Genomic DNA, 11910 nt, shown 5'->3' on the forward strand with positions numbered 1-11910 from the left:
CTCCTCCTCCTCTATGCTCCTCAACACCTTCCTCCTCCTCCTCTATGCTCCTCACCACCTTCCTCCTTCCCCTCCTCTGTGCTCCTCACCACCCTCCTCCTCCTCTGTGCTCCTCACCACCTTCCTCCTCCTTTATGCTCCTCACCACCTTCCTCCTCCTCCTCTGTGCTCCTCACCACCTTCCTCCTCCTCCTCTGTGCTCCTCACCACCCCCCTCCTCCTCTGTGCTCCTCACCACCTTCCTCCTCCTCCTCCTCTGTGCTCCTCACCATCTTCCTCCTCCTCCTCTGTGCTCCTCACCACCCCCCTCCTCCTCTGTGCTCCTCACCACCCCCCTCCTCCTCTGAGCTCCTCACCACACTCCTCATTTCAGAGTTTTTGTCCAGGGTGACTGTGTCAGTGGAGAAGTGGATCACATCAGTGAGAAGACTACAAAGCATTCTGCCCTGGTCTGATGGTCAGGAGCTCTGACCGATGCTCCTCGATGTGCTTGTGAACTTGTCTTCTCCATCAGCACACAGAGAGAGAGAGAGATGGTGGCGGGATTTCCTCTTGCAGCTTGGGCCGCTGACCACAACAGTTAGCAGTTCCCTTCCCGCACAGCCAGGGCTCTTTTATCAGGCGCAGCAGAACTTCCGGGTGGCCAACATCCTCTTTTCCATTCGTCCCTCACAGCAGCGACTGATGTGTCTTTGCGCCACAGCCTCAGGAGCGTGATCTTCTGAGCTCCTCTCGGTACCACAGTGTAAATGTTGAGTCGCTAACTGACACATCAGAGGATGATTTGAACTGTTGTAGAGAGAGGTTATCTTCCCCCATCATCTGGAGATAAGAGCGGCCTCAGTGATGCTGCATCTTCTGCTTCCTCATTTTGACTCGCACAAATGCTTCTGTGAAACCAGATTCAGCTGTTCAAATAAATGCTCTTGATTTGTCCCTGTGAAAGCTACAGTACTGCTGCTGCTGCTGCTGCTACAGCAAAGTTGGAGTCACGTGTTTCCTCTGCCTGTCCCGGGATCAGCACCACATCAACCGCTGGGACTTCAGTGAACACTCTGTGTTGACTACTCTTCATCTAAAGTCCATGTCCTCACAAGACGCATCAAGTGAAAGACTCATCATTGGAGCACACTCACACTCAAACACAGACGATTCTGCTTCTGTAAACTTGAACTGTCTTCAAGTACATGATGTCATTTATGGGCGAGATAGAGGGAAATCCCCATCCGTTGGTTTCCAGAGGCTTCCCAGAAACAGGGGCGACATAATGGGAGTTGGTTAGGTGGAGGAGGATCCTAAAAATAACCGTGATGGATACAAGTCGGCCGAAAGTGCCTGTAAATGAGTGTCTCACCAAACGACCAGAGCGTGCTGACATGCACAAATACACACAAGGTCACCAGGTTCAACACCACACACACAGGAGAGTGAAAACGCTGAGCCTCGCCTACACACTGTATTTCATGATCATCAACAGAACCTAAAACTGAAGTGGGTCTCAGATAAAAACAAACAATTTACATTTTAAAATGTTAAATGTAGATTACAGTAAAAAAATAATTCACAAACTTGTGCGACATAACTGCGTGTTGGTAGAACTTGCGCATGAGCGTAACTTACTTCCGTTTTTTCTGATTTTTTTTTTAAATTATAATTTGACATGAAAATATACAAACAAAATAAAGAATGCACTAACGAATGGAAGTTGACAACACAGTATACATTGATACATATTAATAGAATACTACAATACATTTCCATACATTCCAAATTAATTTAGAAAAAAAAAAGTAAAAAATGAAAATTTAAGACGCATGTGAGGAAGTAAGAAAATAAGACACCACCGATAACTTAAAATGGCAACCCATTTTTTCAATATATTTTTCAGTTTCCTTTTTAGCATCTTGGATCAGTTTGAGCAACTTGAAGCAGGTGATGATGGAGTATTTGTATTCCATTTACAGCAGTGGATGTGGGATTTACACATGATAATAATGTCAGATATGCCCCCATGCTCTTCCAGACAGATGTGCGTGCGCGAGGCGGTGACAACTGTGTCGAATCATGTTCACATTTTAAACGGAAGCGTCAATTAACATCCGGCTTTCTGTGCTCGCCACCGCCCTTTAACCCGGAAATGACGTCCGGATCTACAGCCAATAGGGCATCGACTCATTCGCTGTGGCTTCCGTCACGTAGCATCGGCTAGCTTGCGGTCTGGTTCCCAAACACCAGTAAAGATGGACTCTCCCATACTGGTAATACTTGTGAATTCTGAAGAAGTACTTTGAAGCGAAACGTTAGCGCTTGGAAGGCTGTGTGTTCACTGGGTTCTGCAGTGGAGAAAGGAAACCGAGTGTGTGATCCTGACGCGTTAGCTGTGTGTGTGTGTGTGTGGCTGATGTGGAAGTGGCGAGGAGAGCCGATCAACCTTCGGCTCTGGATGACGTGGTTCTCCGACCTGCTGGCAGTGAGCGTGTGTGCTGGTGTCCAGATAGTTTAACTAAGTCTCCGTGCGTCTCCCCGGACAGGAGCCCTCCCTGTATACCGTCAAGGCTGTTCTCATTCTGGACAACGACGGAGACAGACTGTACGCCAAGGTGCCTATCAGTTCATAGCATCACAGCGGTAATTCCTTGCCAGTGACCAGCAGGGTGACCATGTGTAGTCGTACTCTGCCTGACATGGCACTCAGCGTGTCGTTGTCATGATGCCAGTAGTGCCTCGTGCATTATACCCAGCAGTATGCTTGTGTTTTCAGTACTATGATGACACGTACCCGACAGTGAAGGAGCAGAAAGCATTTGAGAAGAACATCTTCAACAAAACCCACCGGACAGACAGTGAGTATAGAGAGTGTCAAAGCCGGGCCCTCCCGTCACTCTGCTGTCACCCTCAGGCGAGATCGCGCTCCTGGAAGGTCTCACCGTGGTCTACAAGAGCAACATCGACCTCTTCTTCTACGTGATAGGCAGCTCGCATGAAAATGAGGTTTTGTATTTTGTTTTCTGGCTTTTGATCTGGAACTGAGAGTTGACCGTCGCATACTCTTCTGCCCCGACAGCTCATGCTGATGGCTGTTCTCAACTGCCTGTTTGACTCCCTGAGTCAGATGTTGAGGTGCGTCATGTGTCATTCTTCTGTCCTGTTGCCCCTCATCATGCCTGATGTCGCTCACATGGAGAGCATCAGCCCATGTTCAACTCCTCTTGGGCGTAGTTCTGCCGTGACTTGTCTTCTTGTCACGTCGCTGTCGGGAAACGTCTTAGTAGTCATTGATTTATTTCTTTGCAGGAAAAACGTGGAGCGCAGAGCACTGCTGGAGAACATGGAGGGTCTGTTCCTGGCTGTGGATGAGATCGTGGACGGCGGGTCAGTTGAACCCTTAAGTTTTCCTGCTGGTGGAGTTCTGATCGCTCGTGTCTGTCTTCTGCTCAGGGTGATTCTGGAGAGTGACCCTCAACAAGTGGTTCATCGTGTGGCCCTCAGAGTAAGTTCTTCCCTCCAACCCTTGTTTCTGAATGATCAACTGAAGAGAAGGACAGGACATGGGGGGCCTGGTGAAGAGAGCAGGAGAGAAGAGCTGGTATCCGAGATGTCGTGAGGGTTGAGAGTTCTGAAACAAAGTTGTAGTGATGAGAACCGATTTGCAAACATGGTGCCTGATTCTGCTTTACAAAGACAGACAACACCTCACCAACAGATGAGGGTGTGTTTCTGTCAGAGGTTTGGACTACTGTGTACTACTGTGTAACTAAAACAGTTACACAGTAGTACACTGCACTGCTTCTGTGCAGCCGTTCACCACCATTGCTCCACAAGAAGCACATTCTGGGGCTCATTCGTGATCCAAACAATGTGATGGAGGTACCATGAACGTAAGACGAGAACAGGGTAATGGCGACCGACGGAGGACAAACCCAGCGAGTAAATACGGCATGCATAGCGGCGGGTGCTGCTGTGGTTCACGGGCTCACGGTCCAGAGAAGTGTGAGTGACTCTGATGATTTGCTCTGTAGGGGGAGGACGTGCCTTTGACCGAGCAGACCGTCACCCAGGTGAGAAGCTCCGTCCCCTTGCCCCTGGGAGCGTTGCTCTCAAGGCTCGCTCTGGTTTAATGTGTTGTCGCTCCGCAGGTCCTCCAGTCGGCCAAAGAACAGATCAAGTGGTCCCTGCTGCGATAGTCTCCCTCATTCCTCATCCCGCCCGCACTGAAGCAGACTAAATCAAAGCTGTGAGGAGAATCCCTCTTTTCTTTTTGCACATACTTGCGTCGTGTAACTTCACCTGGACAATAAAAGTACATTCCGGGGGAGCTGCTGGTTCCACCATCCCACCAGACTGAGATGCGTCATCCATGCAACATTCCAGCACGTCTTCTCCGCTGTCACTCCTGTGGACCGTGTGTCGGCTCTGTAACCATGGTGTCAGTTCAATAAACCACTATGCTCCGTGACAACCCTGGAGCTCTGTTCATCCAGCTGTGTGGAGTTGTTTGAGGCACCTGCCGCCTCTGAGCTCTGGAGCGTCAGGCCTGCAGTAAACTGAGGTGCGCCATCTGCTGGTCAGAGTGAGCTGTGGCAGCTTCATGGTCGGGAGGACTCCCGAGTCATGTTTGATACAGGACGCTTCAGTGCTGCTCTTCCCTGTGATCATGTGACCCTCTCATCACTGTTATCTGTGCAGCTGAAAGACGGCGCTGTAGCCTTCTCCACCGGATCCTCTGAGGTCTCGCAGAATCCCCACGTGCTCCCACTGGCAGGAGTGTGTGGTGACCTCTGAGGAGGACCAGGGAGTCGTAGACGTCAATGAGGAGCAACATCTGGTGACGGCGGGTCCAGCCTCCCCCCCCCCACACTGCCCTGCTGCTGCAGTAAAACCTTCCGCGCACACACACACAAATGTGTTCTGCTATTTTTGAGGGGACCTCATTGCCATAATGCTTTCTCCAGCCTCTCACCCTTAACTTAACCATCCTAAACAAATGACTAACCCTTAACCAGGACTGAACCAAACTTGCGCCAATTATAAACAAATTTTACTGACGTTTTAACCTTTTGAGGACAGACCAAAATGTCCTCAGAAGAGTGCGGCTTGTGAGGACTTGGTGCTCCACACACACACCCTCGTGTCACTTCACTTGGATGTGGTGCTTGCGTTTTTGCAGCAAAAAGGTCAAAGGACACAAAAAGCAGCATTTTCTCTGCTGCCGCTCCCAGCCTCTACCCCCATTCCCCTCCACACCACAACACCTTGAAGCGAGGGCGCACTGACAGATTTACGACTCCTGTCTTTCCATTGGTCGCTGGTGTGACAGAAGAGATTTAGTGCTGCACCCTGATTGGCTGAGAGCTGGCAGGTGATTTACAAGCCTGCAGTGATTTGATGCCTTTGAAGCGACTGACTGAGTTGGGAGAGAAGTGCAACACAGTCCTCCTGCAGGGAGGGGGCGCCACAGGCCGCTCCCACGGTTGTGGTCACACGACGAGCAGAGGAGCAGCGGCGCACGTCCTGGCTGCAGCATCCATCAACGTCTGCTCGACCCTGGGGCGGTCTTGACCTGAAACCATTTTCTCTCTCCTCAGGTCCGTGTGCACTCAGGTGGGCTGACTTCCTGATGAGCTTGCTCACCCAAGGTCCCGTAGGGTTGACCCCTGACCTCTGCCACACAGGAGAAATGTAACAGCTTTCATGCAGAGGTCCTGGTGTGATGGATGCTCCTGCTGCGTGGGTGACACGCCGCACCCCATGATGTACTCGCCAGGAACCGGTCCTCAGATACCCAGGTACTGTCTGAGGAAGATCCATCCCTTGTCTGTTTCGTGAGTGGCGTGAGAAGGCAAGACTCACCGGCGCCCACGTTGGTCAGATCAGGGAACCAGCTCAGTGCAGGGGGGGCTGTAAATCAGGGAGCAGATGTCTCTTCTGGGGGAGGGGGAGCTCCTCCAGCTGGTTGAATGAGCGCTGAGGCCAGTGCTGAGGATACGCTCCCTGGAGGCTTCACTTGCTTGAAGTTAAGAAAAGCTAATGACTTTTTGGTGTTCATTCAGCACGGCCAACTTCCTGGTGGGTATTTACGGCTGGTCTTGACCTGGCTTCATCATCCTCCCTGGACGCCCTTGTCTTCCTCCTCTCCCCCGTCACATCTCACCACTGACCTCCCGTACTTCCTCCACCGCCCGACCCACCATCTCCCCTCGTCCTCCACTCCCTCTCACTCAGCCGTTCCTGTCGCATGGATGTTTGACCTCGGGAGACGCACAGGTTCAAGAATATTCTCACCTTAAGATCTGACCAGTGGAACTTCACGCCCCTGATACCCGGGCTGCTGCATCACAGCAAAAACTTCTAGGCGTCTGGTTTGAACAGTGAGCTTTTGTCAGGAAGCCACACTCGCTGGGACGGAGTGGTGGTGGAGGGAAGAACACACACTGTTGGAAAAACAGTTTATTGAGACGGGACCTACCCTTGAAGAACACACCTGCAACGCAGTGAAACTATAAACCGGTCCCTCTACGACTCCTGATTTACTGCAGAAACTAGAGCAGAAGTCTACAACCGCAGGTCCCTCTCTCACACCGCCGGCGCCGGACCAGACCAGAGGACCTTTCTCCACCACCAGTCTCCGGGACTGGAGAGTTGAGAACCAGAGTTTGGAGTCCAGTGGACCTTGAGTCGAGCAGAGTGGGCACATGATGTGGGAAAACCAGGGCAGCCTTGTGGGAAGCGTGTTCTACATTCAGAGGAGAAACTAAAGTTCTTTTCCTCAAAACAACCCGTCACTGTTGAGCCTGTGCGTCACCGCCAGGGAGAGCCTTGCTGGCGGTCGGGCCAGGTTGTTCTGTGAATGGACACCTGAACGTTGATTGTGCTGCCAGTCAGTGCTGACATCACACGCTGGAGAGAAGGCAGCAGAGGACGGTGTCAGGTGACTACCTGACTGACAGTGAGCGCCTCCAGGTGGTGGTCATTTTGTGTGCACACTCACAGCATGAGTGCACAAGCGCCACATGACTTTCTGGCCACAGTGTGGCGCCCCACTCAGTGTTTTCTAAAAATAGCTGCAGAACGGTGAGAACGTCACCGGCCGTCCGGAGGAGGGGAAGGTGGGTTTTCGGGGGAAAGTCACACAGAACATGGGCGCCACTCGGCTCCACGAGTCCACAGACAATACAAAATGGTTCCGAAGAGGCCGAGGTTCTGTTGGTGTCACACGGCCGCCTGCACGGGGCTCCAAGAGGCAGAGGAGTCCTGCGTGTAGCCGGTGCCTCGGGTGTCGCAGCACGACTGGTCGTCTTCCTTGCTGCCTCCAGCAGAACACAAGCGTCGGTGTCGCAGAAGCCGGTCCGTCCGCGAGAAACTCTGGTGAGAGGAAGACTTTCAGAGTGGAGGGTGACATGCAGCACAAGCCGCTCCGTCACTGGCTGTCACGTGACTGACCTGAAGGCAGCGGTCGCACTGGTAGGGTTTCTCGCCGCTGTGCACCCTCTTGTGGCGGTCCAGGTGATAGCGCTGGATGAACCTCATGTCACAGGAGTCGCAGGCAAACGGCTTCTCCCCTATCAGCCGACAGAAAGCGCCATGATGTGTCATGCATGCCACAGAACTCCATCCTGAGTCTCCTCACCTGTGTGAGTCAGCACGTGTCTCTTCAGGTGGTAGCTGCTCCGGAACGCACCGTAGCAGTGGTCGCAGATGAAGTTCTTCTGAACCTTCAGCGACCCGTCCAGGTCCAGGTCCATCTGTGGGAGCAGCGGCTGAAGAGACCACACACAAACAAGGCTGCTGACCAGGAGAACCAACTCGTGTTTGACTAGAGCGGATCCGAAACATCTGGACCACGCACTGACCAACGTCAATATTCAAAAGGAAAGCAAGAATCTAGGATGGAACGTGGAATATTGGCCACCAAAATGATCCCTGATCTGGAGATTCTGCTCTCACCTCCAGCTCTTCTTTGACTTTGCTGGGTGACCTCTTGTGCTTCTTCTTTGATTGCAGGTTCTGGTTGCTCTCCTGCATCCTGGATGCGTGATAATCTCCGTCCTTCCTGATCAGCTGTGGGCAACAGGCAGATGATCAACAGCAGTCCTGCAGCCTCAGAGGAGCTGACGCGTCGCACCAGTGTGGAGCAGCTTCCCGTCTGCAGGTGACCCATCAGACCGTGGTGGTGGTGCTGCTGCCCCAGGTGAGCCTGGTGTCCAGGGTGGTTCTGATGCGAGGCAGGACTGGATCTGTGAGCCAGCGATGACATCATTGCTTTCTTCTGGCCCGTGTGGTTGTTGGCCTGCATCAGGGCCATGCTGGACGAACAACCCAGGAGCCCTGCCTGCAGCGCAGAGGGAGAGGGAGTCATGGATGAAGATGCTTGGTTCCTGTTCCATACTCGAGCCACACTCAAAAAAAAAACCACAGCACGGCTCTCCTGCTTAGCTTCAATCTAGAGAACTGTGGCTGAGCTCAAGGTTCCTCAGGTGAGGGCTGAGCAGCTACCATCACCAGCAGCAGCAGGGCCTGACAGGAACATACCACCTAACGCAGAATCTCTATGAACGCAACAGCGAGATGCTTTGAACTCCCACCACAAAAGATCAAGTCGCCTCACAAAGAACATCTCCCTCACTTCCATCACAGCTTCTGGCTCAGCGCCGCTGAAGAACCCGCTCACGGTCCACAGGCGACTCGACCGGGCTCCAGCGCTGACTTGGTTTCTCGCCAGGCAGGATGGTACCGTGTGAAAGGATTTCAACCGAGAAGCTCCAGCGGCTCTCCGTGGGTCCGACTGACCTCTGACCTGTTTCTGCACAGCTCCAGAACAAGATTTCGTGGATCGCGGGTGAACAGGCGATCACCGAAGCGGGACGAGTTGGACTAGTTTGCGGGACGGTTGTTTGTAGCAGAGAAAGTCCGGCCGGACCTCCGGCTCCCCCACAACAACAGCAGCAGCAGCAGCAGCAGCGATGCTGCGCCCCACCATCAGCGCACAACCCGCGGCGGGAACAAACGCTTCTGCGGCGCAGGAGACTGCGCGAGTGACAGTCCAGAGGTCTCACCTGAGCTGGCTCTCGCCTGCGCGGGTTCTCACCTGAGTTACTTCGGAATGGGCAGAATTATAGTCTTCAGTTTACAAACACTGACAGGAAGTACGACCGGAAGTACTGTGGAAACAGCGCAGTGATTGGGCGGACATTGGGTCACGTGGCTGCGCCGGAGCGGCCTCTCGACACCGCCATGTTGCTAAGGGAATGGCGTTTTAGGCAGGACTTCAGAAGCGTGTAATGGCTTTTTAAAATGAGCTTCCGCTCGCTGCGTGTTTTCTCTGGCTGTAATGACATAGCACTAGACACGGACGCCTTTGTTTCATGCCTGCCCACCAACGCTCAGTATCGTGTTGTTTTACCTGCGTGTATCGACACAGAAAAGTTGGTGTGCTCCACTTGTGTTCAGAACCAGCTCTCCCGCGGGTCAGAAGGCTCCTGGCGCCGGGCCCCCCACTCCCCTCTCTCAAGTCCGTGGTTCAGTCCAGACGCTCTGGGTGATGCCAACTTCACCTGGATGCTGCCAGAACGTCCCGGTGCGTGTGGGAGGGGCCTGCGTTACATCACTGGCCTCAGCATCAGTCGCACCACCAAGAGGACGTTCGGCATCCACTGCGAGGTCGACCATGACGCAGGGCAAGGTAGGCGCGGCGCGGACCTCCGCCGTGACCCGCGGTGTCAGTCCCGGTGTGGTTCTGTCTCGTCCCTGCGATGCGATCCATTCTTGATCCGACTGTGTGCTTCTGAAATGCGTCACTGTTTCTTGCGCACCATGACAAACGCGTCGTGGCTCCAGACTCGGAGACACTGGACTGAACACGATGGTGTCGCGAGGAAAATAGTCCGAGACCCAACAAAGTCGTGGTCGACGAGAACGACCGCTGAAGATGAAGAAGTGCGTCCCAGCAGAGGGCGCTGGTCGCTAGACAGCAGGGAGCCAGTTGACTTCTGTGAGCGACTTGTTTGGCGGAGCGGCGCTCGGACGGAGCTGCTCATATGTCAGTGAAATCATGGTGGAGTTTTCGACACTCTTGATTGTGTTGTTTCCTTGTCTGTGTCCTTGATGTCGCTGCCGTAAAAACCCTCCACGGCGGGGAGTCTCATCTAAAATCGCAGTTTTCTTGAAGACACCTCAACCCTGACACCTGGTGGTCAACGTTCGAACTACACCCTTACGACCTCAGGGCAGAACAGACGAGTCAAAGCACCAGAGGGCTGAGTGAGTCTGACATACTTCCTGTCCGCAGCTGTCACTGGCGAACAAAACCAGCGGCGGGTCCTCAGACGAGCACACGCTGGTCCCTCCGGCTCCGCCCAGCTATGAGGAGGCCACGGCCGGTAAGTGCTGGAAGTCAAGCCCGACTGAAAGATCTCCCTGAATGGAACAACGTTGTTGTCTGGCAGGCACCAGCACCCACCCGTGCTACAATGACCCGGAGATGTTGATGGAGTTCTCCTGGGACGACCAGGGCATCAGGAGGGTCTTCATCCGGAAGGTCTCTCAACTTTCTGGTCCCATCAGACCAGCATGGAGTTAACATCTCGTTGGCCCTGCCCAGGTCTACTCCATCCTGATGGTCCAGCTGCTTGTCACTCTGGCTGTAGTGGCTCTCTTCACGTTCTGGTGAGTCCAGCCGACTCCTGCAACTCTTCCACTTCGCAGACCTACATAACGCTGCTCCGTGTCTGTTGTGGCTCTCCTCAGCCCCCCGGTGAAGGCCTACATCCAAACCAACCCGGGATGGTACTGGGCCTCCTAGTGAGTACGGCTCTGTCCGCAGGCTGCTTCACCCTGGCTCGCTCTCACTTCCTGCCTTGTCCTGCAGCGTCGTCTTCTTCACCACCTACTTGACCCTGTCGTGCTGCTCGGCGCCGAGGTCTGGTCCCACCCGTGGGTCTGAGACAACAGCTGCGACTCACACCTAACGGCTCCTGTGTGCCGCCTCTGTCTTTCAGGAGGCAGTTCCCTTGGAACCTCATTCTCCTCGCGGTCTTTGTGAGTCTTCACACTCCCTCACACTCAGGTCAGAGTCGCTCACCCTGGTGATGGGGCGATGACTTCAGAAACCCAACCCTTCTCTGTTTTGCAGACCCTCTCGCTCGCCTACATGACGGGCATGTTGTCCAGGTAGGTCCTCCACAACCATGACGCGCAGCCGAAGGCTCTGATGGCTTGGACTTGTGATTGCAGCTTCTACAACACCAAGTCTGTGGTCATGTGTTTGAGCATCACAGCGGCAGTTTGCCTCCTGGTCACCATCTTCAGCTTCCAGACTAAAGTGAGTGAGAATGTTTCTCACCAAGACCAGATCACCAGTCATGGAGGCTGCCTGGCTGCTCTCCCCCAGGTGGACGTGACCTCGTACCAGGGTGTCCTGCTGATCTTCTGCATGGTCATGTTCCTGTCAGGGCTGCTGCTCGCCGTCCTGCTGCCTTTTCAATATGTGAGTGTGACCCTGCAAGCTAAACCTGGTTGTGCAGTGCTCCTCAGACCTTCAGCCCGCTTCTCTTTTGTGCAGGTTCCTTGGCTGGACGCCACCTATGCTGTGCTCGGAGCCATTTTGTTCACGATGGTGCGAGAGTAAAGCGACCTGGTTCGACATGGAAATGATGTTTCGCTCTCTGTTCCTGCAGTTTTTGGCGTTTGACACGCAGCTGCTGATGGGGAACAAGCGCTACATGCTGAGCCCAGAGGAATACGTCTTCGCCACCCTGAGCATCTACCTGGATATCGTCTACATCTTCACCTTCTTCCTGCAGATCTTTGGAACAAGACAAGAGTAGAAGGCTGCTGAGTGTGTCTCCGCGATCGTGTCACTTCATCGCACTCACACAGGACCAGGGCACTTCTGGAGTCCTCACTGTCTCACTG

General features: G+C 53.6%; 3 protein-coding genes across 7 annotated transcripts; 2 read left to right on the plus strand and 1 right to left on the minus strand.

Annotated features, from left to right (window-relative positions):
- Nucleotides 1–2145: 2145 nt before the first annotated feature.
- Nucleotides 2146–4466, plus strand: copz1 (COPI coat complex subunit zeta 1). Of its 2 annotated transcripts, XM_053849247.1 has the most exons (9): nt 2146–2258; nt 2532–2600; nt 2762–2843; nt 2900–2991; nt 3065–3120; nt 3295–3372; nt 3439–3490; nt 4020–4058; nt 4137–4466. In XM_053849247.1, exons 1-9 carry the CDS (start codon nt 2241–2243, stop codon nt 4182–4184), a joined length of 534 nt encoding a protein of 177 aa, XP_053705222.1. In that variant the 5' UTR covers nt 2146–2240; the 3' UTR covers nt 4185–4466. The 2 variants fall into 2 exon arrangements, with proteins under 2 accessions (XP_053705222.1, XP_053705223.1); XM_053849248.1 differs by lacking the exon at nt 2532–2600 and having other exon boundaries at nt 2181–2258.
- A 1157-nt stretch (nt 4467–5623) lies between these two features.
- Nucleotides 5624–11838, plus strand: LOC128749431 (protein lifeguard 2-like). Of its 2 annotated transcripts, none has more exons than XM_053849033.1 (12): nt 5624–5786; nt 8002–9679; nt 10286–10376; nt 10443–10534; nt 10598–10662; nt 10744–10797; nt 10865–10915; nt 10995–11034; nt 11129–11166; nt 11230–11482; nt 11558–11611; nt 11673–11838. In XM_053849033.1, exons 2-12 carry the CDS (start codon nt 9539–9541, stop codon nt 11820–11822), a joined length of 1029 nt encoding a protein of 342 aa, XP_053705008.1. In that variant the 5' UTR covers nt 5624–5786; nt 8002–9538; the 3' UTR covers nt 11823–11838. The 2 variants fall into 2 exon arrangements, with proteins under 2 accessions (XP_053705008.1, XP_053705009.1); XM_053849034.1 differs by lacking the exon at nt 5624–5786 and having other exon boundaries at nt 8043–9679; nt 11230–11317; nt 11387–11482.
- Nucleotides 6443–9938, minus strand: znf740b (zinc finger protein 740b). 3 transcript variants are annotated; one of them, XM_053849036.1, is made up of 6 exons: nt 9401–9938; nt 8123–8329; nt 7945–8058; nt 7628–7757; nt 7441–7559; nt 6443–7362 (listed from the first exon to the last, which is right to left on the minus strand). In XM_053849036.1, exons 2-6 carry the CDS (start codon nt 8300–8302, stop codon nt 7210–7212), a joined length of 696 nt encoding a protein of 231 aa, XP_053705011.1. In that variant the 5' UTR covers nt 8303–8329; nt 9401–9938; the 3' UTR covers nt 6443–7209. The 3 variants fall into 3 exon arrangements, with proteins under 3 accessions (XP_053705011.1, XP_053705010.1, XP_053705012.1); XM_053849035.1 differs by lacking the exon at nt 9401–9938 and adding an exon at nt 9054–9150; XM_053849037.1 differs by lacking the exon at nt 9401–9938 and adding an exon at nt 9086–9144.
- Nucleotides 11839–11910: the final 72 nt, after the last annotated feature.

The sequence above is a fragment of the Synchiropus splendidus genome, chromosome 18, assembly GCF_027744825.2.
Source record: "Synchiropus splendidus isolate RoL2022-P1 chromosome 18, RoL_Sspl_1.0, whole genome shotgun sequence".
NCBI lineage: Eukaryota > Metazoa > Chordata > Actinopteri > Syngnathiformes > Callionymidae > Synchiropus > Synchiropus splendidus.

What these genes read in the sequence shown, in the direction of transcription:
- copz1 (XM_053849247.1), top strand. An exon ending in GAGACAGACTGTACGCCAAG is followed by an intron (nt 2,601 to 2,761) that starts GTGCCTATCAGT and finishes TTGTGTTTTCAG; the next exon opens with TACTATGATGACACGTACCC. An exon ending in CAAAACCCACCGGACAGACA is followed by an intron (nt 2,844 to 2,899) that starts GTGAGTATAGAG and finishes TGTCACCCTCAG; the next exon opens with GCGAGATCGCGCTCCTGGAA.
- znf740b (XM_053849036.1), bottom strand. Translation starts at nt 8,302, where the DNA reads ATGGCCCTGATGCAGGCCAACAACCACACGGGCCAGAAGAAAGCAATG. An exon ending in CGGGAAGCTGCTCCACACTG is followed by an intron (nt 8,059 to 8,122) that starts GTGCGACGCGTC and finishes TGTTGCCCACAG; the next exon opens with CTGATCAGGAAGGACGGAGA. An exon ending in AAGTCAAAGAAGAGCTGGAG is followed by an intron (nt 7,758 to 7,944) that starts GTGAGAGCAGAA and finishes TGGTCTCTTCAG; the next exon opens with CCGCTGCTCCCACAGATGGA.
- LOC128749431 (XM_053849033.1), top strand. Translation starts at nt 9,539, where the DNA reads ATGCCAACTTCACCTGGATGCTGCCAGAACGTCCCGGTGCGTGTGGGA. An exon ending in CTATGAGGAGGCCACGGCCG is followed by an intron (nt 10,377 to 10,442) that starts GTAAGTGCTGGA and finishes GTTGTCTGGCAG; the next exon opens with GCACCAGCACCCACCCGTGC. An exon ending in TCGTGCTGCTCGGCGCCGAG is followed by an intron (nt 10,916 to 10,994) that starts GTCTGGTCCCAC and finishes TCTGTCTTTCAG; the next exon opens with GAGGCAGTTCCCTTGGAACC.